The 26620-nt window shown below is 40.5% G+C and overlaps 1 protein-coding gene across 1 annotated transcript; it reads right to left on the reverse strand.

The window, feature by feature from the left end:
• Positions 1-890: 890 nt before the first annotated feature.
• LOC141922161 (cytosolic phospholipase A2 epsilon-like) lies at positions 891-25952 on the reverse strand. The gene is made up of 20 exons (XM_074821296.1): positions 25926-25952; positions 24207-24279; positions 16468-16604; positions 16011-16142; positions 14765-14805; positions 13792-13834; positions 13129-13192; positions 11570-11730; positions 11277-11369; positions 10579-10616; positions 9749-9905; positions 9124-9260; positions 8398-8620; positions 7108-7222; positions 6334-6471; positions 5509-5616; positions 4295-4486; positions 3657-3823; positions 2000-2183; positions 891-1129 (listed from the first exon to the last, which is right to left on the reverse strand). Exons 1-20 carry the CDS (start codon positions 25950-25952, stop codon positions 891-893), a joined length of 2469 nt encoding a protein of 822 aa, XP_074677397.1.
• Positions 25953-26620: the final 668 nt, after the last annotated feature.

The following is a 26620-nucleotide window of genomic DNA, read 5'->3' on the forward strand; positions in this document are numbered from 1 at the left end:
GTATTTTACTCCATTTCTCCAGTGTGATTCTGTGTGTGCAATTACCATACATCCTGCAATCCCCTTCACAGGCTGTTTCAGTAATATTTCAATTCACTACATTGAACGAGCTCCAGATGATGCTGAAGCAAAACTGTGTTTCAGTTTCAGTGCTGAAGCAAAACTGCCGCACACACGTGTGATCGGGAGACAGAACACAGTTGATTTTGAGGAAATGGCAATGGTCCTTCAAAACAAATTCGTAAGTTTGATTTAATTCATAAGAATAGATGTCATCAAAGACCTAAAAGGCCACCATCCATGCATCTGTCATCCAACACATTTGAAAAATTAAATATCCTTCATAAAATAAATATATTTCATGACAGTTCACAACAAAAAAGCATCTGGGAAACAAAATTCTTAAAAGATAGAACACCATTTAATTAAAGTTATTAAAACCAAGTAAAATTTATTTAAATTGATACTGCATGGTTACCACCTTCTGTGTGTGAAGAGGGCTTTATGGATTTGCTGCCAATGGTCCCAATGAAATGCCAGAATATTTTGCAGATGAAAAAATACTAGCGACTAGCCACTAACACAATAAGAGATTACTTAAAAGAGAGACCTAAAACTATTTCCCTATCACACATAGCTGAATCTTCACCTCTTGAGCATCACAGTGAGATGGTGTTAGCAACATAGACAGCTATTTTTGATATCACAACTCCTGATTAAAAAGCAACTACTGCTTAGTAAACCAAACCATGTGAAACAAATGCTTCAAGTTTTCTTTTTTGAGAAGGCTACTTATTTAGAAAGAGATGGTACCTGCCAAGAACAGTGAAGTAGATATTGCATTCAATATATAATTGATAAATACTTAGTAAGAGAGAGGAAAATGCTGTTCAATCAGAAGGCTGTGCTTGTGATACTGGCTGGCTCGGAGCTTGTTTCTTCCGTGCCACAGCCGTGCGCAAGGCCTGAAGAATCATGTTCTCATTGTTCATGATGTTGTAATTGGTCAGCTTCAGGAGCTTGTTGAAATCTTCTGCTTTCAGTGAGACCTCCCTCGTTGAATACGGAGAGCAGAAACTGGAGATATCAACCTTGCCCAGTTCCATTTCGGCAGCACTACGTGACATGCCTGTCAAGGGAAAAGAGGAAGGTTTTGTATAGTCCCAGGGAATTACACTACTCTGATAGACTATGTCAAGAATAATTTAGAGAGGTCACAGATACAATTGATATGAAGACAAGTCCAGTGCTATGATCTCTGAAAAATCTACTTCTGAACAAAGCCTACTGAATTAAAAAAAAAAAAAAAAAAAAAAAGTGTCATTATACATCATTCCATTGCAACCAGCACCTTCTACTGGCCAGCTCATGGCACGTCTTTTTATGTGGTCACAAGCACTCGTCTTCCCCTGCAGGTTCTTGAGTATAATGTATACTAATGGTAGAAGAAATAATGAGATGTATAGGAGAGGAGGAATCAGAAGAGTAATAGCCTTGGAAATCATCATAAAAAACAAAGCCTGCATCTCACTGGTCCAAAAGGACACTGTGACTGTATTAGTTTATGTACTATTGCTTTGATTTTCCAGCATATACAACCAACACATTAAACAGCCCAAACAGAAAGCAGAGTGTCCCTCCATAGAACTATTCTATACTTTACAGGTAATTGTCCCCTAGATCTGACTCATAAAAATATATAATATCTAAAAAATATGCTTTGTTCTACACCCTGAAGTAAACTTTTGGAGAGCACAAGAAGAAATTGGTTCCCATTCATCTGCTTCAGGAGCACGTTTTCTTTTTCACTGAATTGCACCGAGACTCAAACTAAAATTATGCACAAGATTTCATAGCAAACAGTTTGTATCATCCCATTTTGCAATGTATTTGCTAGTAGAAAGAAGCAATCAAAGGATTTTTGTTTGGGATGAGGGGAAACCAACTAAGGAGTAAGAAAGTTCATTGGATCAATAAAATTAGCTGGGTACTAACTTACCAGGTGCTACATATCTTTGGAAGGTGTCGTTCACTAGAGGAAAATAAAGCAGCAGAGGAGCTCCTGGGGTGTCTGCACCATCAAACATGTAGCACTCTTTCAGGTCCTTCTCGTCATCTTTCAGCCCAATGCTGGGAAACGGAATTCCCTGTTCCGAGAAGTATCTGCAAGCCTGCTCCAGGGGCTGGTCATGGCCCAACAGCAGCAATGTAAGGAATGGAAGATACACAAGATCAGGCTGCTGCGAAAGCCCAGTAATTCTTGCCAGGCTGCACAAAATAGACTGATAGGGCTGGACATCTGGCAATAATGTGAGCACCTGCAGCCCCAGGGACTGTTCTTCTATTGCCTGAGAAGCTGTTTGAAAATAGTCTTGCAGGAAAACACCCAATATCAAGATGGTAAAGAGAGTTTAAATATGTACCAAGACATGTCTCTAAAATGGGAGTATGATTTAGGAACAGAAGAGATGAATTCAAAGACTGTTATAGAGCATTATTAATTAAAGGAGAAATAAGTCAGAAAAATTTAGATCTAAACAAAACTAAATTTGCGGCCCAAGACAGTAAGATTCACAATCAAGTCATAGCAGTTTATATAGCAGTATAACTTGTGAGTTGACCTCAGTAGGCTTTAGCAAGGTTTTGAGACCAACTTAACCATTTCTATAACTTAGAATTTCAGAAATAATATGAGATTTCAAGCTAACATATTTTAGGTCTCAAAATATAGTTCTAAAAGCATTCATCAGAAAGCTCATTTCTGATGACCAGCTTTGTTAAACTATCTAAAAAAACACTGAAGTACCACCTCAGTTTGTTTGAATTAATTATTTCCAAAAGACTTCAGATTACAAGAAAGAAATGTAGTGCAAGTTATTACATATGCTTTTTTTCAGCTACAGTACAGGAACAATGTTTTTTCATATGGCATCACAATGTAAGAACAGCATTGAGGTTATCTTCCTCTTGCGAAAATGAGAGAACCTTAGCCAGTGAACTTTGTGTTTTCTGTGGTGCCCTTCAGGGACAGGCTTACAACTACAAATATTTATTTGGAAATCTAAATCTGTCTTTTACGTGGTGAATATCACTTTCAAAATCTATATAACCATTTTAATCAAATGAGATTTCTGCAAACATAATAGATGCATTTGATATCTTGCTTCAAGCCCACTATATAAGGGTAAAAATTGTATTTATTAAAAGAAATAAAAATAAAGATGAAGAAATTCTTCACTTGCTAGGTTGTTCTTGGACAGTTAGAAAATCACATATTAAAATAAAGCCAAATAAAAAATTATATGTTTAAGGAAAATGCAGATTAAATTCATCATCTGAGTCACAGACACAGTTTTTCCAGCTATATTTGTGCTATAAAATCTTCCACATAGTTGTAACGGAAGTTGCAGCTCAACCATCATAACTTCACTGTGCCAGTCTCTCTGTACTTCACTGGTGAAGCACTTAGGACTATTTCAAAAGTGGTTTGAAAATAGAGATATTCTCCCCTCTGGGAATTTCTATTCTTCTTCTAAGGTTTGGAAATTCCATGTTATTAAATTCCACTAAATTTCACATTTTACAGACCTGTCTGAAAGCTGTGGAAAGTAAAGGAAAAGCCATTACTGAGCAAAGACAGTTTTGAGAGTTCTTACCAAGGTCTGTGATCCACCAGTGTAATTTAAGTGTATGATGACGTCCACTTTCCTCTCTGGTCTCATAAGGGGTGGACAGCTGGTTTCAAAGAAGAAAGCTGCATCCACTAACTCCAGGTGCTCCGAGTTGCCTCTCAGGTCATTAGGAGAGGTGTCTAACAAAGTGTCTAAAGATAAAAAGATTCAGAGCTATTAGCAAACTGCGGAAAGACATCTGCCAATTTAGAAAGCAAAAGGAAGGCAAGCTTCCCTCCCATCCAAGATTTTCCCTTTGCTTTCACAGCAATCTTAAAGCTCTATTCAGCCTTCCTACCCATGTTTTGCTGGTCTTTCCTACCCATGAACTGCACCAAACCCATGACAGGTTTTACATATGTGTAGAGCCCCACCCCAGTGATTTTCATCCCAGTGAGGACTTCCAGTACCAAACAGCCCAAAAATTGAACAGTTGTGTTACTAGAAATGAAAGATGTGAGGAGTTACTTCGTTCTCCTTCCTCTCCTCTTAGGAAGCACCAACAGCTAACCACAAAAGCCACTCAGTTCTTTTGGGGATGTACAAATGCCCCTTGCTAAATCCCAGCCCCTGTGCCTTCCCCAATGCCTGCTGAGGCACGTAGGCAGGAGTGCTGTCCACACCTTTCCATTTTGCAAAATGCTCCTGCTGGATATACTCATTGTGCATCTGGAAGCCCCTCAGGAAGTTGTGGTACTTGGAGACAGCAGGGCGGTCCGTCAGGATATCCCGGAGAGCCGTGGAGAGGCCGCTAGTAGGAGTGAACATGCATGTAGCCATCTCATATGGCTTCTCGGGCAAGTCCGGTTGTTCCTCTGGAGATACATGGCATCAATGACATGCAATTGAATTATAACCACGATTGAGAGGAGGCTAGTCCCAAAGAGGAGAAAGGGTCAGCGACTCTTCTGTACCAACAGTAATCATGTGTTCATAGCTCTCAGCACTGCATTGTTTTTCCCTGTGGTCTGCAGTGAGTTCCAGTCAATCTTTTGGCAAAATATAAAATTACTTTTGTTTTCTAAAGCCTGGTTGGTCATGTCTGTCTAAAGGAGCATTTTTCTCATAAAAGACCATGATCTTGGTACACATTAAATTCACTTTTCCAAGCAAATAAAAACAGGGAAAATAATTTTATTTGTATATTTGAGACGATTAGTGCTTTTAGATTCTATGTAGGTTAAATCTGAAATTCAAAGCTTATTTATAAAATGAAAAAAAAAATTAATGTTGTATTTTCCAATTAAATATTTTTACTTTTAAAAAAACTATTTGTTCTATTTGGTTTGGGTTTGGTCAGCTGAATCCAACACAAACTTGCAAATTATTTATATAAACCCAAACATAAGGGTTTGGGGTTTTTTTCCAAAAATATAGTCTACAGAATCCTGACTCAAGTCTGTTCACTATGAAATCACTGGCTTTGCTTGAATTTTTACATGAAGATGCTCATGAGTATTTTCAAAGAATGGTCTTTCAGTACAGAGCTGCCTCTCTCAGATGGTGTAATAGACCTCCACTCCACTGACCTCCTTTGACCTCCTCTAAATCAGTCAGATTTTGAGGGAGGAATGTGCTATGCAGGACAAACAGATATTGGAAAAGGAAGTGCTCAAGCTTCTGTCGGGCTAACAAATATTTGACATGAGGCTTTCCTTCCAAGTGTTTTAACACAACACTTTAGTGACCACTTTATTTTCCCAGTGCCTCCCATACCCAGAGTATGAGAGCACCAGGCTTACAGAAGAACTCAAAATGTGAGAAATGTGAGCACAACTGCCATATCAGAGGGGCCTGGACAAAGGATGCCGTAAGTCAAAGGGTACTTGTGATTTACCTATTTCAGTCACTTTGTCTTGGGTCCACCTGTGCCAGAAGTCCTCTGAATTGTCAGCTGCATGCCAGGCATCCAAGAGGTTTTTGGAGAAGATACTACTCCACATTCCTAGGAAGTGGGGATGGTATAATAAGTAGTACTAAGGTAAGCACAGGAAGTTCTTTTTAAAACTGCCTCTCTTCCTTCCACAGATCTTCTCTAACTTTTTTTGCATTTCTGTCCAATTTTTGCATAGGCCCAGACACCTATTTCAGTGGTAGAGTTGAGTTAAAAGGCAAACTTACTTCAGAAGAAATTTCAAATTATTTTTCCTTCCACTGTATTTTACCTGGAACAACCTTTTTTTTTTTTTTTTTGAGAAATTTCACATTGTCATTCTCCTGGTTTCATTTCCTTTTTCCTTTGATAGAGAAATCTTTTCAGCCAGCTCCTTCCCTGATTCCCCTCTTTCTCACCCTATTTATTTCTTCTCAACATTTCCTTCAGCTTCCACAAAGTCTCAAAGATTTCCAACTTTCAAAATGTTTTGCAAGCTACAGGAGATGGTGATGCCTCAAAAGCACTCACAAAGGTACATAACAACTTATTTGTCATTTTAGTTTCATTTTATCTTAATCCAAATGGTAAAACCACCTCTGCTAGCTGAGCAGTTGAGCAAGTCTTAGGAGACATGCTGAATTTCAGCTGGCTGAGATACTGAACCATTTCTGACGTGACCCAGTACCTCTGGAACCACATGCGAAACAGTGGGTTGCTGGGGACTAATTTCCAGACGCATTAGTGTTTGTATTAAGTTCTTGTCACTTCCCAAGGCAGGTGAGTCACCTTGCATGAAGCAGATCCGGGACTCAGGGAGCTTCTTCATCAGGCGACCCATGAAGAACTCACTGCCAAAATCCTCCGCGCGAATGAAGGCACCATACTTCAGAAAGCCCACCTCGTATGGTGTGAATTCTACCCACTCTGCCAAAACATGCACCAACAATGTTAGCTCTGCTGCTAAAAACAGTCAAATCACCAGACATGGGATAAACCTTTCAGGCATCAAGCCCTCACGGGAGAACTGGGTTAGCATGTGCCCTGAGCAAACCCCACTGACAGCCACCTCTGAATCAGCTATCACACTGTCTACAGGTTTGTGAAAGAACAATGTCAGGGCTAAGGAAAAATGTTAATTCTTCTTTCTTTTTGTCTAGCAAGTGGGAAGTTTTCTCATGGAAGGTGGACTCGAACACGGATTGACTTCTGCTGCTTTTATTGCCTTTAGCCAACCATGAAAAATATACATTAAGCAAACTTAAATCTCCAGTGAATCACTTTCTTTAAGAATTCATAGGGTTTCTGAGACATCACAGATCTATGTTGTGCTATTAGTCTGAAGTTAATGTCTGAATATGCACACTTACATGCCAGGAGATCTTACAAAATACTTAAATGTTGCTGTCTATCCTGTGGCTGCCCAGTTACTCTTTACATCTCTGAACAGTATTTCTCCTGGCTCAGTGTGAGAATTTAAAACAAATCATCATTATTTACAGTATCCCCATGCTGTATCTCCCAAGGTAAAAACATAGCTCTTTTCCAGAATTGAAAAATTACCTCTGAAATCTTTGGTGGCAACTTTGTCCTTGACATTGAGGGCAAGGTAGATAGGCAGTGGGTTCTGACCCCAATTCACTGCCCGACGTTGATCAGAAAGTCTATGATGGCATTTCTGGATTTGGAAAAATAAAACCAACCAGTTAGCTGACAATCAGTTCCTTAAAGACATCAGCTGTCTGAATATGAGATATCATTTTCCTGAATTCCCTCCTAAATTTACTTCCATGTACTTGAATAACAGAGGGCAAGAAAAACATGGAAACAGGAATAATTGTTGTTAAGATAACTAGCCATGTTCTACATTCAGTATGCAGTAACAGCAATGAGTTGCTTCACATGCTATGCTAACTTTGCATTGCTAAATGTAAGTGAAACAATAGAGCAGATGTGGGTAATTCAGCTATTACATACTTTATCTGTTACACATATGAGTTCTTCAGGGCAGCATGTTAATGACCCTTCTAGTCAAAATTTCTTTTGAAAATCATATTGAAAGTTAACATCCACAGAGTAAAAATCCTTGAGCTCTCCAATACTAACAGTTTATCTTATACATGAAATGGAGTGTACTTCAGCCAAATTAAATTCTAGCAATTTTTGGTATGTACAACTGGGGCCAGAAATAAAATGTGAAATATGTGAAATGAGAGTATTTCATTTTATCTGTTTCACCTAGACGAAATACAAACTATGATTACAGGATTTTAAAATAAAATAGCTTTTTCTCCAGCTATCATCAGTCTGCTAGTTCAAATGGAAAGTTTTGCATATGTCATTACAGCAAAATTAGGAATGGGAGGTCCCAAGAGATCAAATCCAAAGTAGCTGAAAGGCACCTGCAATATCACAGTTTCTGTAACTAAGATGTCTCAGGAGCTCTGGATCTATATACTTTGTCCTCACTAAATCACAAAGTGCAGTAAGTATATCTGGGGTACATCTGCAGTATGTTCAAAGTATGACTGCAGCTTGTTTAAATATTGCAACAGTGGAGACAAAAGCATGGGGGCATAAAAAACCTCTAAGAACCTCAAAAATTTCTTGGACAGCTACAGTGTTTATTACATGCCGGTTACTTTAGAGCTAGTCTGAGCATTTCTATGCTACACTTGAGGCTGCAGTGTAGACATACACTATGTCTCCAAGTTATTAATGTAAATAAGTGGTGTTCTGCCTACATACCAAGTACAGTGTTACTGCCCAGGTGTCTCTTCCTAGGGTTTTAATTTCTCATAATTGTCATAAAGATCAAATCAACAGCTTTATGAGAAGATGTATAGACATTACCCCATCGTTTAACATGGATTCAATCATGAGCCCCCACAGATCAATAAAAGATGTTTTGTGTCCTGCTTGGGTCCTTTGGCTCAGCTCTCTGTAATAATTCCTCATACTTCTCAAGCAAAAAGCCCCCATCTTGCATTTGGCTGCTTGCTTCCGAGCTTCAATAATTATTTCTCCAAGATCCTTACGTGACCAATCAGCATCTTCATACAGTTTTGTCATTGTCCTGCAGACAGGAAACATGATGGAAAGCAGAAAGAAATTAAGATGTTTTTGAAACTCAGGATATACTTTGCAGAGCTTTGGGCACTTATTCTTTTATCTTTACGTTACCCTCCTCTTTGAGCTTACTTTGAGCAGAAATGCAATTCTAAAGGCAATCAGTCAAAAACCACTTCATCTGGAATCCCACACAAACAGCTACACCAGCTGTCTATGCTGTTTCTGTTCAACAGTAAATAACCATGAAGGATCATTTGCATACAATTGAGGATGTTTGCACTTGCAATAAAGTCTCCTCTTGTGGTTAGGGATAAGTTACTTCAGTGACACCAAATTTATGAAGTACAATAAGCCTTTCATGGGTGACCCTGGCATTCACAGACCAAAGGTGGAAGCAATAACTCAATAGACCCCTTTTACCCTCCCCAAGATCTAAAGCCCTAGGCAAAACATGGGTTTTGCTTAACACAACAAGATCCAAACAACAGTATAAAAATGTCTCCTCACCACGTTGTGCCAGATGAACCACTGATGTATGAAATGCAATCCAGAACACGCAACTTTTGAAGACCCAAAATGCTGCCATACATGGCAGTGAGTGCTCTTATCCCACATCCTGCTGTGGTCACAGCCACTATAGGCACCTGTTCAACACAAAGACAGGCAGAAAGCATAGGTGGAAAAGTGGCATTAAAGCACATCTATGTCAAAAGATTACAGACGTCAAAAAGCAACATCCAAACGAGTAAGATAAAGCATGTAGATTAGAGATAAAGCAACATTGCTCTATGAGTTATAAATAATACAAGTTGCTGGACATCCCTGTGGGGTGTGCTAGAAGATCTTGGCACTTCAGGAAGGATTTTTAAGAAACACAGACCAAACTCACTGGTTTGAACCTCCTTCAAATGATTCAGTTGAAAGCCAAGTGGAAATAGAGACTTTGCTCATTCAGATAAACTGTTGAGCTCTCCAGCTAAGATCACCCTGGCTGCAAACAGTGCCCCTGGAGGAGGAGATGCTGACAGAAATCCTCACTCCTGACCCGGATGGAGGTGAGAAATCACTCCTCATCTCCAGGCTTGAAGGAGAAGAAAGAGAAAAATCCCCCAGCAGTGCCTTTCCTGGTTACCTCATGCTCTTGCAGATCTTCCTCCAGATGAAGAACATCCTTCAGTGCAGCAGCAACCACCTTCTTCCGGTTTTGCAGGAAAACCTGCTCGTCGGTGCACAGGTCAAACCCCAAGCGGGCATCCAGGTCTCTTGGCCTGAAACACATTCCCTGAGTCCTGAGACCAGGGCAGAAATATTATATTATTATTGTCTGCCGTGGTCAACTCCAGCTATGCTTGTATATGTTTACAAACCAGTTTGTGGACAGTATAATGTAATAAATGAGAAAGAGCAACACTACAGACAGTCCTCTGATAATTGCTGTAGCTAACAGGAATGCAAATGGGAAGGCAGAGCAGAACATGACATACTCTCCTGGTATGGTAACAAGGTTCCTACAACACACTTCTGGTTTTATTTGCTCATTTTTCAAGTTTCAGTAGTGCCTGCTATACACGCCTCTAACTAGGTAACTGCTGTCAGCAGCCCCAACTACAGTTGATTAGGGAAAGAGCTACCATGCCTTGGTGTTATTTTGTTTGTACAATACAGAAATATTATTTCTTTGTGGAGCTGGTCGCTCCATCTGTGGCTCAATAGCGCACACAAATCGAGATCTACTTACTAAGCCGCACTAACAGCTTGGAAACTTGGAGGAAAAGGGACCCATGATTTAATTCTCCATCACTGAAAAAGGAGAACCTGGCAAACAAAAGCCTGCAACCCAAAGATGAACACACCTCCGCTTACAACTGAGCCTGCGTGGACCCCGGCTGATTTCAAATGAGTTTTGTGTAGGTGCAAAGGTCTCCCAGTTACAGGATCAGGTCTTGCTGGAGACTCACTTACCATTCATTTGCCTTTGTGTACAAGTCAATTGTCCTGTCCTGAAAATCGCAATACAAACAGTGTAAGCATGCTCAGGTCATTAATCCTGCGTCTTCCTCCCCCGCTCCATCTATGGGCTGTTTTACTATTTTTGCCATCAGCAATGCAGCTGCAGAATCTGGCCAGCAATGGTCTGGGTTGTGAGAGATATAATGAACTCCAGTACAGTCTGGGTGGAACAGAAGTGAGCCATTCATTCAAGCCAGGTGGGCTTAGGGCCCCTCAGCTTTTCATAGCTGAACACCTAGATTAACCTTCATTTTCTGGGAAGGTCATTGAAAGCTGGGCATCTGAACCACAGGAATATGGATATTCTCTGTTTTATCTTCTGCTTCAGACTTTCCCTTTGCAAATATAGATCTTAATTGTCATATCCATTACTGTTAGCTTCCACACTATGTTGATGAACATATTATATATGTCCTGAGGGAATTAATTTAAACTCAGAACAGGGTTGAACAGCATGCCTGAAACCACATGCAGAACAAAAGGAAAAAAAAAAAAAAAAAGCATAGTTGTAGAGTGACTGTAATTCACACCTTACACTGTAGCATGCGTTGAGTCTGACAGGAACTGAATCACTGAACTATAAGATTCTCATCACCCACCAAACTGAATGTGTTTTGGGCTGCTTTTTATTAAGAAAGACTTGTTCTCACCTCTGCAATTGTTATTTTCTCTTGTATAGGAAGCGAATTCAGAGCTAGAGTGACAGACTGGTTCATATCCCTTTCATTTTGACTTGATAGAGACTGGAAAAAAAGATTAAAAAAAAATAATGACAGTTAACTAGTATAGAAAAGCGGGAAACGAGGCAAAAGTAGTCTCCCCTGCCTCACTTACATACAGGCACTTACCAATTCCCTGCATACACAGACCTGCAACGCACACTCAGGTCTTAGAGGTCCCCAGAGAAATACACAGCAAAAAGCCATTAGTAGCGATCACGTACCCTGCTGAGCCGCCTCCGCCGCGGTAAAGCCACAGTGAGCGCTGACTGATTATACTTGATGTAATGGAACCTGGCCGGGGAGGTCGGGCAGAGGCAGGAGCTCAGCGTGTGGGTCTGGGTTCCTTCGTATGACCCGTCCACAGTTAATGCAAACTTTCTTTCTGAAGTAAAGGAGTTTCAAACTTAAGTTCTTCCAAAAATGTGGTTTGTTTCTTTGCACAGTAATATAATATATGTTTTTCCTAAGTAATTAATTCATTTTGATACCCAAGTTATAAGATGAATAGACTGACTTTCTGAGCCTTTGGGTTTTGATTTAGAGCTCGTGTGCAGAACATGTTATATAGTAAATGTTGCTATAGTACCACTGCACTTCCATATATACTGTTATTGCTGAGACTACTGGTCTACTCATTAGATGATGATTCACAGCTGGTAACAGTTTGGGGGGAAAAAAAGTACTCTCTCCTGAAAGTCTGAAATGTTCAAAGTACTTCAGCAATAAGACAATGTGTGGTACTAAAATATTTTTCTGTTATAATAGTAAGGTATTTTGAAAATTTCAGACTTTTGGGAGAAAGACTTTTTTTTTTTTTTTTTTTTTTGTATCAGAGCACTGTTCTCTTTGGAACCAGTAAAATCTCAGCCCCTCTATCATGTTTCCCTTTACTTCAGCCTGTAATATTTCTTCTGAAATATTGTCTAACACTTAAAAAAATAATGCCTGGTGGTTTTTGGCCTTCATCTAATAAGCCCCAGATATGTCTCTTAAAATAACTGAAAAATGGTCTTTTATATAGAATGATATCAACCCAGGTTCAAGGTGAAATACACTATGTAAATTCAAACACTCAAAGGTATATAGTCACCCTTCAAAAGAATTATCCCACTCAAGCATTTTCGGTCCCATCTAGCAAAATTTTTCACTGTGACAGCTGAGTTCAACTGATCATCCACATGCTAAAGCAGTTTGCAGGATTGGGGCCATCAGATGTCCAAGTGTGATGTTTTAAAAATTGTGTAGGAGATACACAGGTCCACAAGCATGGACTCGACACTGGAGTGATGCTCTGCTTAAAATGTGCAACACATGTCTTTGGCAATATACCGTGTGTCTTGTGTTTAACCTAGTGGCATGTTTTATATTGTTATTCCTAAAGGAATTTTGAGAAGATAATTGATAAAGGAGGCCCAGTCTTCGTTCTGCTCATATTCTTTATCTCTGAATCCAGAAACAACAGGAATTTGCTTCTGTTTAAGACTCAGAAAAATTCAATTCCTTGCACAAATATTTTGGAAAGTTATAAGCATCTGACAAGTTGTTATTAGAGAAGAAAGTATTTTGTGGGGAAACCAGACCACATGGTCATCACTCTGCATTTTTTAATAATTTGTATATTTTTGACCAACTACAGCCCCCTCCAGAGGCCACTGCCATCCATGAGATTTTGTCTTGCATCTTAAATAACTTTAAACCAGGGCATTCAAGCATAAAGCACTGAACGCTTTTGCCATAAAGTGGCATCCAGATTTGTTCCATAAGTCAGTGAAAGGCTCACCCGTACTGTCCTTCCTCAGCCTCCCGCCGTTCACCTGCACCTCCAAACACGAAACCTCACGGGACTGTAAGAGACAACCAGGGAAAGGGAAAGAGAAAGAGACATTTGCTGTCAGCAGAGCTCTGCCTCATCCAGTCCCTTGGGCTCATGCAGGGTGCAGGGGCTCAGGGCATGCACCTCAGGGGAGACATTATACCAGCCTATAACCCTCCCTACCAGGTTTAGGGAGGTGGCATTGGGTTTCCACATGGGAAATAACAGATCATGTAGAGACGAGAAAAGAGAAGGGATCTGCTCAGTCCTGCCTGGTGAAGCAGTCCCACAAGGGCATGAGGAGGATGAGCCACAGGGGAAGGGGCACAGGGTGGGATGCTCAGCCCAGCTCTCCCTGGGCGGATGGAAGGGTGTCGTCTGCCTGAGCCCAGCTCAGTTTGGGCAGAGACAAGTGCTGGTGACAGCTCACAGCTTTTGCAGTGGCAGCCTCTCCCAGCATGAGTCACTAGCAGGGACCGCATGGGAAAGCCAGCATCGACACCAGCTTTAGCCTGCCTCTTGGCCAATGCCTTCATGCCACTGTATGGAGCAACTGCCCAGTACCTTTAATATCAGCTTTGCAATAAGCATTACTATATGACAGAGAAAGGATTATGAAACAAAAATTACCACTAAAACTCCATTAGTAACAATGTTTTCAGGAGGATCCGGACTAAAAGACAAAATGAAAAACAATTAAAAACCACCTTTCTCCTTTTTCTGTTTTGTTTGTTTAAAAAAACCTCTTCTTTAAACATTATTTCATCATCTTTATCTTTAAAAGTCCATCTTTGGACAGGCAACATAAGCAAAAACAGCATCAGAAATTGTAGCTGAACATGCAATCCAATTTGCCTCTAGGGTTGAGTCTGAACTTTATGTATGGAGATCAGCTGAATGGAGAAGCTCCTCACTGTATCACAGGATTGTTTTCTGGCACACTGAAGCAAATTTACACAGGGATAGCATAATTACACTATTGTCCTCTATTCCTCAGTCAAACCTGGGAGATCAGAGCTGAAAAACTGGGGAATTCATCCAACATACCATAACAAAAAAAGAAAAAATATTACCATTTACCTTAAAAATGAACTAGCAGCACTAGGACTGATTTACACACCCATTCTCTCCATCAACTGTACAGTCAGCATAGAGACACACTAAAAAAAAATTTTATCTATTTCCACAACTAAAACAAATTCCAAGTATTATTTTCCCACATTCTTATGATAAAGCAAACATCTGGGATCCCACAGTAAGGAACAAGAGGGGTTTGAAACTTAAAAGTTCGTCCTGTGCAGAATATGCCCCTTGCAGCCTATGAGCAGCAGCCATGATGGACATCCCTATGCTCCCATCAGCATCTGTGCTAGCTTCTCTGCGTGTCTGGATCCCCGTGTAGATGCACACACACCATGCATGGTCATGCACCCCTTCTCCGTTAAATGTCCTACACAAACATTTCCTGAACACCCAAACTTCCCCTCTGCTTTATTCAGATGGTGACAGGGTTAGGGGCTGCAAGTGTAAACTGATGTTTTGTGTCAGTAACATTTTGCCTCTGGCTTACGTTTCTATTGATCACCTATTTGACATTACACACCTGCTCTCCATTGTGAATTCAACCTCCAGCTCCTCTTTTCCCTGCAAAAGAAAATGAATGCAGTCACTGCAGGTTGATTCTCCTGCAAAGAGAGATACCCTAAGGAATCTGCTCTTCAGGGGACTCTATAAGCTAGTGTCCACCTTTTGTTACTGCACATGCAACAGATTTGATTTTCTTCATGGTCTATCCACTATACTTCTAGTGTCACATACTTCTAACATCATATCCATTATTTTAACAGACTCCTAGTTTAGACCTTGCAGGCCAAATGTAATACCTACTACAAGGCCTCTTGGTGGTTGCTCCCCTTTCTGCAGTCATAAGTTCAATCCCCACTGTTTCACAGGCCACCTGCAATTCCACTTTCCTGTCCTCCCCCACAAGCTCTCAGTGCTCCCCACTGATCCTCAGCATGTGCGAGGCTGGATTTCTCTGGTGCATCCAAATCACCCTACCCCTCTCCCAGCCCTCACCCATAGACTATGCAGATGGGCCTCGTGGCACATTAATATGGTGGGGCACTTGGGCATATGAAATCCAGGGTGTTCTGGAGTGTGTACTTCAGTTTGCTGGAGTCTGCACACATAGACTGATTGCATGCTCAGTCTTCATCTTTGTCTTTTGTAGTTTCCTCCCCCTGAGATTTCCTTCCTCCTTACAGGTTTTGGTGCAACTCCAGTTATCTTGTTGGCCCCTAATGTAAGCACTAACAAAAATACAGCATGGAGAGCCAGCCTTTCCAAAACAGGTATCAAATCAATTCAGGACTCACTGAAGTGTTTCTAGGCCTAAACACTGTCCTTAAAATTTCAGTATAAAGTTGTTTCAACCTTATGAAACCAAGACCTGCTGAAAAACTCACTTATTGAGTTTGCAGCTTATGACTGCAGATCTACTTCTATATTAGCAGAACATAATGCAGAGCTCAGAACCACCAGCTCCAACTGCAAAGGGATGCCCAAAACTCTTGGGGTAAACTCTCAATATTTTGACATCAAGGACAGCAACCAGGCAATCAAGTCAAACGATGTTGGCCAATTCTGTCTGTAGAAGCAGCACCCAAAACTTGCAGTAATTACAGAAGCAATACTGGGTATCAACCCCTGAAACAGACAGACATACTCAGGTGGCTAAATGGGCAGTAAGAAAGGCTTGTGTATGGGACATGTAACAGGAAAGATGAGATAACCACATTTTCACCTGACCGTGTCCCCTTATCTTTGTCCTTGAATTTTATCCATACCTGTGGATTCAGCTGGAAAGACAGTTGAATGTTTTCTCCAAGCTGAATTTTGGAGACATCAAAGAATACAGTGAGGAGATGGTCATCTTGAGTTACTTTATCCTCATCACAAACTTTCAGCTCCAGAATGTTCTGGAATCAAAAAAAAAATAGATTGTATAAGGTGAAACAAACATAAGATACCACAGATATTTCATTTTAGCTAAAGGAGTTTGGGAAAGAAGTTCAAGAATGAAAGCAAAGGCAACAGTAAAATAGAAATTTTGCAGTTGTACTCTTACAGACAATAGACTATTCGGGAAGATACAGTCTTATCCAACCATTGAAAGCTAGTAACTACAGTAAGAGAGTGTGAATACTTTGTAAGGGAACTCAGAGAGATCTGCAGTATGGAAGGGCTATACGGTAGGTTTGATATCTGGTAAGAATACATGTTGGGGATAGCCACCGTTCCTACCTTAACCTGGCTCTGAATTGTGAAGTGGAAAGTTTCGTTCCATGTTGGGTTCTTGCTGTTCTGGACTGTTCTGGTGCGGAAATGCTGCACTGAAGCTGTTGGCAGGCTTAGGCTCACGTAGCAGTCTGACTGGGTTACTGTTGAAAAGACAGAAAGCGTGAAGCAATGGACCAGCGAAGCACATCTTGTACCCCGTAAGGTGTTGCACTGTATGAATTTTTAAACTCTGTACACAGGACAATGTGCAGAAGGCAGGCCAGAATGCTATCTAAGGTGCCATCAAACCAGTGCTAACCAGCTTGCTTTACTCTTTATGAAAGCCTGGCAGTTTGCTCTTCTTGAGAACTACTTCTTTTAATTGCTGGAAACATTCAAAATATGCAGTTACATTGCATTCCTTTTCAAAGAGATACATAGCCAGACTATCTATAAATACACATCAGACTTCAAAGGTTTTAACACTGGCAAGCCATCCTCACACACAGAGGCATGCACACACACACACGAGAGCCTCACAGGACTGGGCACCGTGGGTAGTTCAGCTGCCTGTCAGGAACACGGAGCAGATAACATTAACAGCTGTGACGGGGACTGCTGGACAGACAGCCCAGCTCACACATAGTGGGCTTCCACAGGTAGGCATGGACATGCCTTCATGTTTCTGGGGTAGCTCTGGCTGCAAGTTCCATCTTGTGTACTTTTTGGAGCACCCTTTCTTTTCTGTAGCACATCTGGCTGCCAACGCAGTGGCAACAGAAGCTCATTTCACCAAAGGTTCCCATGAAGCCCCATTGCTGTCACAGAAGGCAGGTCTTCCACCAAGGCACTTAATCTCAGTGTGCCTTCTTCCCTTTTGAAAAGTTAAAGGGAACACACACACCCACACCACAGAGATCAACAACAGAGCTTTTCAAGAAAAAAAAAAAAAAAAGAGAAAATTTTTCAAGAAAAATAAATTCGTCATCTAAGGAAAAGGTGAATTGCATTTAATCTTCTTTGGATTAAAATGAGCACATATAAGAAAAACATTGAAATGTTGAAGAGTCCAAAGGTGTAACATTTGGTTTGAGAAGCAGCTGTCCTGAGGGAGAGTTTTCACCAGTAAAACCATATAAAAATTTATTGCTTAATGCCACTATTTTCACCTGCATCTCTGTGTCTCAGCCAGAGAGGAATAAGGGTATTTGCAACACTTGATGGACAGGTGAAAACTTGTCTGTGCTTCCCAGCACAGAGCTAGGTGACGTTGCTTCTTTGAACAAGATTGCATTGCTTTGGCTTTGCTGTTTCAATTAGAGGTGTGTTCAGGTCATAAAGTTCACCTATGAGTTTTAATATTTCTAGATGTAGGGAGGGCATCTTTAGTATTTTCATTTTCCTCTCCCAGATGAAGAGGCCAATTGTAAACTTTGGATTTCCACCTGAGCTCCCTCATAGGTGAGGGATGTTCAGACCCAAACGTTCAGTACGAAACATCAGTTCACAGCAGTCTGCAGTGCTTACATCATCAAGCAGCACTTTCCTTCTGAGGTCAAAATAATCTCCCTGCAAATACGTTTTGTCATAGTTGTTAAGAAATAAAAGGCAAACATGAATCATGAGATTAACAATCCTGTGGACCCACACTCAAAAGTCATGGTTGACCACCCTACAGCATATGATCTGTTAGTTAGGGACAACAACCCACACAAAGTGCCAAAGATAGCATGGGGGAGTATTGCCCATAAATACCAATCCCATCATTAGTATTCTATTTCCTCTATGTGTAACACCACCTATTCAAGCATTCCTGTCATTGCATAGCAGACACACCTTTGTCTGACTAGACTTAGTCTTGTTACTGGTAGACCTGACTCTGGGAAACATAGAACTGACTTGGACCTTTATTGCACTCCATGTTTAATTGAAGAATTAACAAAGTCAGCCTTTTTTGTTTTTTCCAGACTCCCCCGAAACTAAAAAGTCATCTTTGCGTAACTGAATGACACACAAAAAAAGTAACTTTCATGAGGCCAGTTGTGGTATGTACAAAGATATATGAATTCTAACAAAAAATAAATAAAAATCCAAACACAGAAAACACCTGAGTTTGCAACAGTCCTAATCACTCCCAAACTTTTGTGTGTATACAGGAAATGTCCATATGAAAATCCTTTTTGGCTCTTGGGAAGTTCACATTGATATTAGCACAGACTGCTGTCGGCTCTTGTCCACACTAGGAGGAGGATCAGAAGGACCCGAGTCCATAAATGTGTGATCAATCCAAAGTTTATTTCACTGACATTTCCCAAAGAGCAGTACATGCTCTGACTAGATCTATTGCAAAGAACAAAATATTTCTTCTGAAGTCCACTAATCTTTTCTTTTCTGCAAGTGATCACTGTCTGCTACTGTACTGTATCATGCACCTTTAATAAATAACTGTTTGTAAGACAACAGAGCTCTGACATCTCCTTTCAGATCTCTGACTTTCTCTGGGGGACTTCTGACACAGCCAACCAGCTCCAGGCGCAAGCAGATGCAAGAACTAGAACTCCACAGCATACTCTGTGCCCACGCCAGTCGCTCACACAGCAATATCCCATTGCCTTGTATCAAGTGCATCTTCACGTATACATACAAGGCTCCCATTGCCAGACACGTGCAAGCAAATCATCATTACTCTGGTACATAACTACGTACCACCACCTAACTACGACGATTACGCTCACACATGGTACACACAGCAGAGTCACAGCAGCGACTTGTTGTGTCCCTCCCCTGGACCACAACACGTGAGCAGCCGTCAAACATGCTTGGGGTGGCAGCCGTGGTATCGCTGTGGGGCAATATCCTGCCAAAAGCAGGTGTGGCAGCAGGTGTTTATTACAGCACGGTCTCTTTGTCCAGTTATTACACTAAGTTTGTAATTATCTTCCAGGATAGCAGCAGGACTGGATCTCAATCGTGCTTTACCATTAAAAAGCATTACAGTGACATGACCCATGCTCAGAAACACCATAGCCCCAGCACCACACTGCACCGCTGACAAGAGCACGGCAACAGTTGTTCTGGCTTGAGTTAAAATCTCACCTGTCTCATAGACAGCCCAAATTTAAATAATTTGGGCTAATATTTTATTTCTACCTCCTTTTTGATGCTATCAGATGCAACCACCAGCCCATGTGTAACCCAGACAAAAACCTGGACATCCTTCTCCTCTTGGACTGCCTTTAGGTGCTCACATTTAAGCTATTTCTAGGGAGTAGATTTTTTTCATGACTGTTAGGGTATAGTTTTTCTTATTGTGCTGAAGGGATTCGAACCAAGGACGTGGTCTCAAACACTGGTTTGCCCAGATCATCTCCTTGATCATGTCTCACCTCACTTGGACCCATCCATGTCACCACCAGCTGAGAAAAGCATTTTTCTTTTTCCTCCCATACTGTGGAGCTGAGCAGCAATCTGGCTGAGGGTGGGTAGACAGGCAGGCATTGTTGTTTTATAGAGTGCAGAATATTAGATAATTTAGATAATTGGAACTTCTTATATTCTTTTTTAAATAAGAATGTGGGTTACTTCTGTAAAAGTAAACATCTTTCTTCTCAAGGCCCTTCACAGTCAGGCTATCAGAATTCATTCAGTCCTGGAAGATCAGTTCCAGCCTCCAAGGAGCATTCAACATTAATTTCCTAATAGCTAAACTTCAATAAAAAGCTTTCACATTTTCTCCCACCTGCCCTTCACGTTTGGTGAAACACCCTACAAGTATCCCTAAAACAGTATCACTAGTCTCATTTACATCCCTTGTTAAAATATCCCTTTGTTGAGATGTTGCTAAATAACCTTATTTTTTTCCCCATTTTCTCCTTGCTTTGGCTTTATCAATCTACTTCCTCCTATTTTATAATGAGATTTCAAGCAGCACCTAGTACAATAGGTTGTTGGTATATAATTGCAACTGCTTAAATGGTGAAGTAAGTAATAAACAATGAAACAATAACGCCACTGCAAAAACAAAACACTAGAGGAAGTCTGTGGGTTCCTGCAATAAGTATCACATTGGACCATAGTTCCTCAAACAATAATGTATCTCACTAGCTATATTTCTTTTCAGGAGTTGATCTCATGTATGGCAGAACTGCTACTGCAATGGCATAAAATATGTTTTCTGATTAAAATGTAAAACATACTTAATAATTTTATAAAATACCCAAAATAATATAAGCCTTATATTAAAAAGTCCAAAACTTGGAAGTTTCCAAAATTAACAAGCCTAATTTAGAAAAAAAAAATCCATAAAAGCTTAAAAAATAACATTTTCTTACTAAGAAAATGCTGAAGAATATTTTTAACTCTACACCAGTCAAGGTCTATTTAGCCCAGAGCCCACAGGCAGTGTCCACTGAGGGGTCTTGGATGTTTTCAGGAAACAGGGAATAATGGCTTAAATTTGCTGAGCTCAATGTTCCCATCTAGTTGCCTATTTTTACATTTTTGTTTAACCCTTAACACTCTCTTTTGTTATCTTTTTCATGTGTTAATTCCACTTAATGATTTTGTTTCTCTCCAGTATCTTGTTCTTTAGCCCCTTTGTCTTTTTTGGGGAAGGATCTTTGTTCTTGTTAGGGATGGACATCAGTGCCAGAGGGGAATATGCCCCACATTTAGAGGTGGGTGTCTAAGGAAGAGCATAAAAGGGTAATGTTCTCCCAGCCATCACAATTCAGAGACTTCCTAAGCCAACCATCACTGTATTTCTCTTCTAGAAACTTGCCCAGTCTCTGCCTGGAACCCACATAAACTTTTGGCACCTGTGATCTTCTGCCATGGGGAGTTCCAAAACTGAACCACATGCTATGAAAAGACATCCTTCTGTTTGTTCTGGAGCTATGGTGGTTGCCCAAGGACTGTGAGAGGATGAACTTGAAATTTGAAATTCTCTGCAAAGAAAGTCATGTTTTTAAGGGTGGGTTGGATTGGTGGCACATCCAAGTGTCACCCCATTAGGGAGTCAGGATGAAGATGGGACACACACCCAAAGCTGGGAACTGGCAAGTGTTTAGAGGACCAGGAACATCAAGAGCCCCAGTGAGCCTGATGGGGACGTGGGTGTGCTCAGTGGGAAGGGGGAATGTGGAGAACACAAACAAGGCACTAAATTCACAGGCGTTATCAATGATATCAGCTATGCATCAATACACAAGTGGAAATTAGTATTATAATTTACACACTTATGGATCAATGAGAAAAAGAGACAGAAAATAGTGCAAAAGTGCATTAAAAAGATGCAGGACTTAAAAAGCAGAATGAAACTATTTAAATTGTCTTAGATATAAATACTATCTTATGCACTGAACTTCCATTAAAGGTCTTGTGTTATCTATTCCGTAGGAGATGTTAGTGAGAGTCTGAGAGTCTGTTGTTATGGATTAATTTTTCCATCTCTGTTACCTGGAAAATGGAGCAGATATAATGAAGTTAACCTGCGGCAACAGGTTGGGAGACCTTCTAAACACCAGATGAGTGCTAAAGTGATCCAAAAACTCTACATAAACCTAGTGCAACAAGGAATCTTGAGAGGAGAAAATAACAAAATGGGATTCACTTTGGAAACAAAAGGATGGGCACAACTGATGAGAAGTAGAAGAAGATGATTTAAAACATTAAAAGTTTATTAAAATGACTGAGAAATAGGTGACACTTGCCAACTTGTTCTATCTAGAAAAGTTTGCAGGAAAAGGAAAGTGATAAAAACAGAGTTGAGAAAAGGAAGAATGAGAACAAAAAATCAGTGTTAGGAAAATAGCACTGTAAAAAAGTGTACATCACTGGTGATGGAGGTCCACATGCTTCTGGGTTTCCTAAGGCTGCGTCAGGCTAATCTCCAGGGAACTGTAAAGATGACTGAAACAACTCAACAATATTCCCCCCGTTTTACACACAAGCCAGCAAAATTTTGTACAAGTGGTACATCTTTTATCTTAAGCCTCCCATTTTGCTGCTTCTCAGCGAAAGTCACATACAGTTACCAACATGCAATTTGCACTAGTTTTTACATTGCCAGTGAGTTTAACCAGAGGTTAAATTAATTTATTAAAACATTTTAAATATAGGTTTATTTTGTATGATAAAGAACGTGTCATTGAAATATGTGATTTCTACAAGTCTGGGTGCATAGAAAACTACATCCTGAAATGGTTTGAAAGCAGACCTTTCTGATAAATGCAACTGACAAATTTTACACTCAGTAAAATCAAATGTTACTCGAATTAATCAGTTGTCAATCAAAACCAGATTCAACAATTAAGCGTAAGCAAGGAGTGCCATAACAGGTATGATGGAAGTACCCAACACGCAAAACATTCACCTTTTGTAAGTTTTGGTTTTGTTTTGCTTGTGCAAATTTTTTTCCCCTCAATATTTTGACTGATACTACCATTTCAAACAGATGATAGCCTGGCAATGTTGGTGGTGAATCTCCATCATTCCATTTTGTGGGACATGTCTCAGACTGGGAAGCAGAAATGCCTGAGCATTTCAATACCTGTCCCTTGTCCTAGAAACTTTCTAGTATTGGGAAGGACAGCTTCAAAACATAGGAAACTCCCTTCAGAATAAGAATAGTTTCAAGACAAAAAAAAAAAAAGCATTGATCTAGATGAGAAAAAGGTGTAGAGGAAATCTGGTAAGCTCATTATCATGCAGATGGTTTAATAGAACATGATTGTGTGGGGAGATAACTAAGGGCTGTAATTTTCCACAACTCCTTCTTTCAGTTCAGAGCACATGCTTGTACCTTCAAATAGGTTTTAGCTGTAGCAAGGAATTTCTCTCCAGCCTATATCTGAGCTTCAAATCTCATTTTCGCACTTCAGAAATAGTCCAGTGGGAAGGTTCGTACAGACTCTTCTTCCCCATACATTCAGCAACAACAAAGTATCTTCTCTTCAATAAAAATCCATGTGAGAAACGTCTTCATATACCTTTGGTCTCTAGAGAAACTATAGCAGAACTCAAAGCAAATTACTTTGGAAAGGCCCAAACAAATGTCTTGTCTTGAAACATTTTAACTGAACAAATTTAGCTTGGTCTGGTTTCTATAGAAACTTTCTGGATTCTTATTTTTATAAATGAATAAATGCAAGACAATCGGCCATCTCCTCAGATTGGAGGTGATTGTCATTCACACCTTTTTTCCTCGTGCTTTGTAGTTCAGATATTTATGGAGCATTAATAAACTTTTACGTAGCTTTCATAACAGGGCATTCTGTAAAAAGAGTTAAGAACAGAAGAAACCAACAGTGCGAGTCCTCAACTAAGTTTTGAAACATGGCTGTTCCTATGGCTGAATCAAATTTGGCAGTCCCTGAGAGGTGTCAGGCATGCAGTCCTGAGCTCACATAAAATATTCTGTGATAGGTCCAGGGATGCACAGGGTGGACATTACTGGAAGAAGGAACCATAGAAATAAGTGCCCCATCTAAACTTCCCTGTGAATACAAAATCTTTCTTTGCAGATCCAAATGTGAAACATTTTATGCACTCTGTGCAAACATCTGAACTACAACTGGTGGCTAGACTTCAGCGTTACACTGGCAAAGAGTATCTTGTAACTATGCTACCTCACCTTCATCTACAGTCATACATCTCTCTCTCTCTCCTTTTATAAATACTCTGTAGTGCTTGTGACACTTGGTTATTTTCTGAGTAGTTTTACAAACATGTGGATTCTCCAGGGGCAAAACAAAGATACTCACACAAGTCTGCTTTCCTGGCATTTTTCATTCGTATGATTTTTACGGTGAGCAAGTTGCATGGAGAGGGTTCTGTCTGTTGAACAGCATACAAAATGCATGGAATGAGCATGCAGAGAAAAAGAACAGAAGCACAGTCAGAGATAGCATTAAGTATTTCAATTCCAACCATCCAAAACATTTCTGAACTGAAGTTCTTCCTTGTGCATTGCCTTGTCCTTTTTCCCAGAAGGTTTGCAGCCAGGTGTGGCCCAAGACCCAAAATGTACGTTCAATCACAGACCAGACCTCTGGTGTACTCCATTTTCCATTCTGAGGAAACTTGTGGTAAGCCTTAACTGGAGGTGTCTGACTCTTACAACCCAATCACAGAGACATGTATGATAGCGAGCCTTGCTGTGTTACTAATACAGCTGACGCACATCTTGGTCTGTGCAAATTCAAAGGATGTCATATATATCCACTATATTTCACAACAAACAGCAGACAATCTAGCAGGGCAGGAATTAGTAACGATATCATGGTGTAACGATGCTGCTCGTCAGCTGGTTTATAGTTGTATAACTCCATGGTTATGTTTGATGCAGAGCAGTGCTGGCTCTTAGACAATGAGGACCTGAAAAGTGTCTTCCAGAGACCTATTCCAAACTTCTCAGAAGGGGGCAGTGAAAGCAACAACTCTAATTATTTCTCTCTGAATAATTCAGTTCATTCAATCTTCCTTTAAGCAAAAGCCACAGGAAAGTATCAATGAAAATTCTGGGAAACCACTTAAACCTAAGTGATTATCAAAAGACATTTAACAAACCTACCAGGAAACTGGTTTGATTTTGTCACCCTCTCTCGTCCTAAGCAAGGATCAGACAAACATGGTACTTAATCAAAAGTATGGGGACTGAAGGTCCCACTTTGTTCCCTAGATAATTATATTTTTTAAAGGAATAAAAGGAGGAAAATCTGCACATTTAATGCTCTAAATGACAATAAAATAAAAAAAAAAAACACAAAACAAAAAACAAACAAACAAAAAAAATCCCACAACAAAAACACAGCTACTAAAACCAACCCAAAAACCTCAAAAAAGCCTTAAAACCACAAAAAACCCCCACCAAAACCCAACAACCAAGAGGAGTAAAAAAGAAAGAGCAAAACTATGTAGTGGTGGAAAACACACATAAGAGGCAGTTCATGCACACTACCTGTCAGGTAGTGCTCAGCCAGTAGAGCAGGGACTATCACTGCAACAAATACATAGATCAATATATAACAATGTGTCACCATTCATTCCCTTATGCCCAAAAACTGCCACAATTTTTAAGAGCTATATTTAACATCCCTCATAATATTAGTTTCCTGGATTTCCCCATGCACACATTGACATTAGCGATACCTCCTTATTTATCCTCATGGGTTGTTTGGCCTAGCCCAATTGGATGGAAATAAAGGACAACAGCAACAAACAAAAAGATTTTTTTTTTTAATTGGGGATTTTCAAAATAGTTAAACTACTGCAGTATTAAAGTCCTTGCATTCCTGAAGGCCAAAACACAAAGTAGTCACAAAACCCAGGCAGAAGACCCACTTTCCTCTCTGCTTTGGTGCTGAAGAAGAAATCTCACAGCAGAAGATAAAGGAGCTAGAAAACCATCTCCTACAGGGTCCCCTCTTGCCAAGGACCTGCCTGCACAGCACATTGAACAGACTTCTCTTTCTTTTTCTTACCTGGATCTTACTGTAGAACAGCCCCATCGCGGTCTTTTCCGCGTCCAAGCCAGGTGCAAAATGTGGCAGCAATGGGTACAGGAGAGCCTCAGCCAGGCAGCTTCTCGTGCTTTAAGCTGCCAGGAGCAGGCAGGTGTGTTAGTGCCTGACTCAGCGCCACCTCACCCCGCCACCACCACTTGAGCAATCCCCAACTCCTCCTCCTCCTCTCTGCTTGGGAGGTGAGTGCATGCTGCACACCCGCACCCAGGCACAGGCACCCAGGCTCCAGCACTGCAGAAGGATGGTCTTTGCAGCTCTAGTTAGACACACATTAAGATCTGAAAGGGATCTTCCGTTTACAGTTATGGGTGCTGAGCAACTGCTGTATACTCTTAAGCATCCCCATCACTTTTTGAGGAGGCCACAGTGTTTTAGCACACTGGAGGGCTGTCAAACTGCTGGCAGGAGTGGGCAACAAGGACTTCTTTGGCCAAGGACATCCCAACAAACCAATGCACATACAAAAGACTTTGTAGCTTTTTATTGCCTATAGGGAGGAGGTGGGTCTTTGCTTAAAGACACATCCGAAATAATTTTTTTTAATCCGCGTCTCACCTTCCATGTCATGTTCCATGCTCAGCTCATGCAGTAAGCTGTCTTTCAGTGTCATTTACAGTAACAAATATTGCACAAAACTATTCCCAAATCACCTG

This window comes from Strix aluco, chromosome 4 (genome assembly GCF_031877795.1).
Source record: "Strix aluco isolate bStrAlu1 chromosome 4, bStrAlu1.hap1, whole genome shotgun sequence".
NCBI classification, from domain to species: Eukaryota; Metazoa; Chordata; class Aves; order Strigiformes; family Strigidae; genus Strix; species Strix aluco.

Coding starts and splice junctions, on each gene's coding strand:
- LOC141922161 (XM_074821296.1), bottom strand. CDS start 25,952: ATGGGGCTGTTCTACAGTAAGATCCAG. Junction 14,806..16,010: donor CTTTCCAGCTGAATCCACAG/GTATGGATAAAA, acceptor TTTCTTTTGCAG/GGAAAAGAGGAGCTGGAGGT. Junction 3,824..4,294: donor GCATTTTGCAAAATGGAAAG/GTGTGGACAGCA, acceptor TTTTATCTTTAG/ACACTTTGTTAGACACCTCT.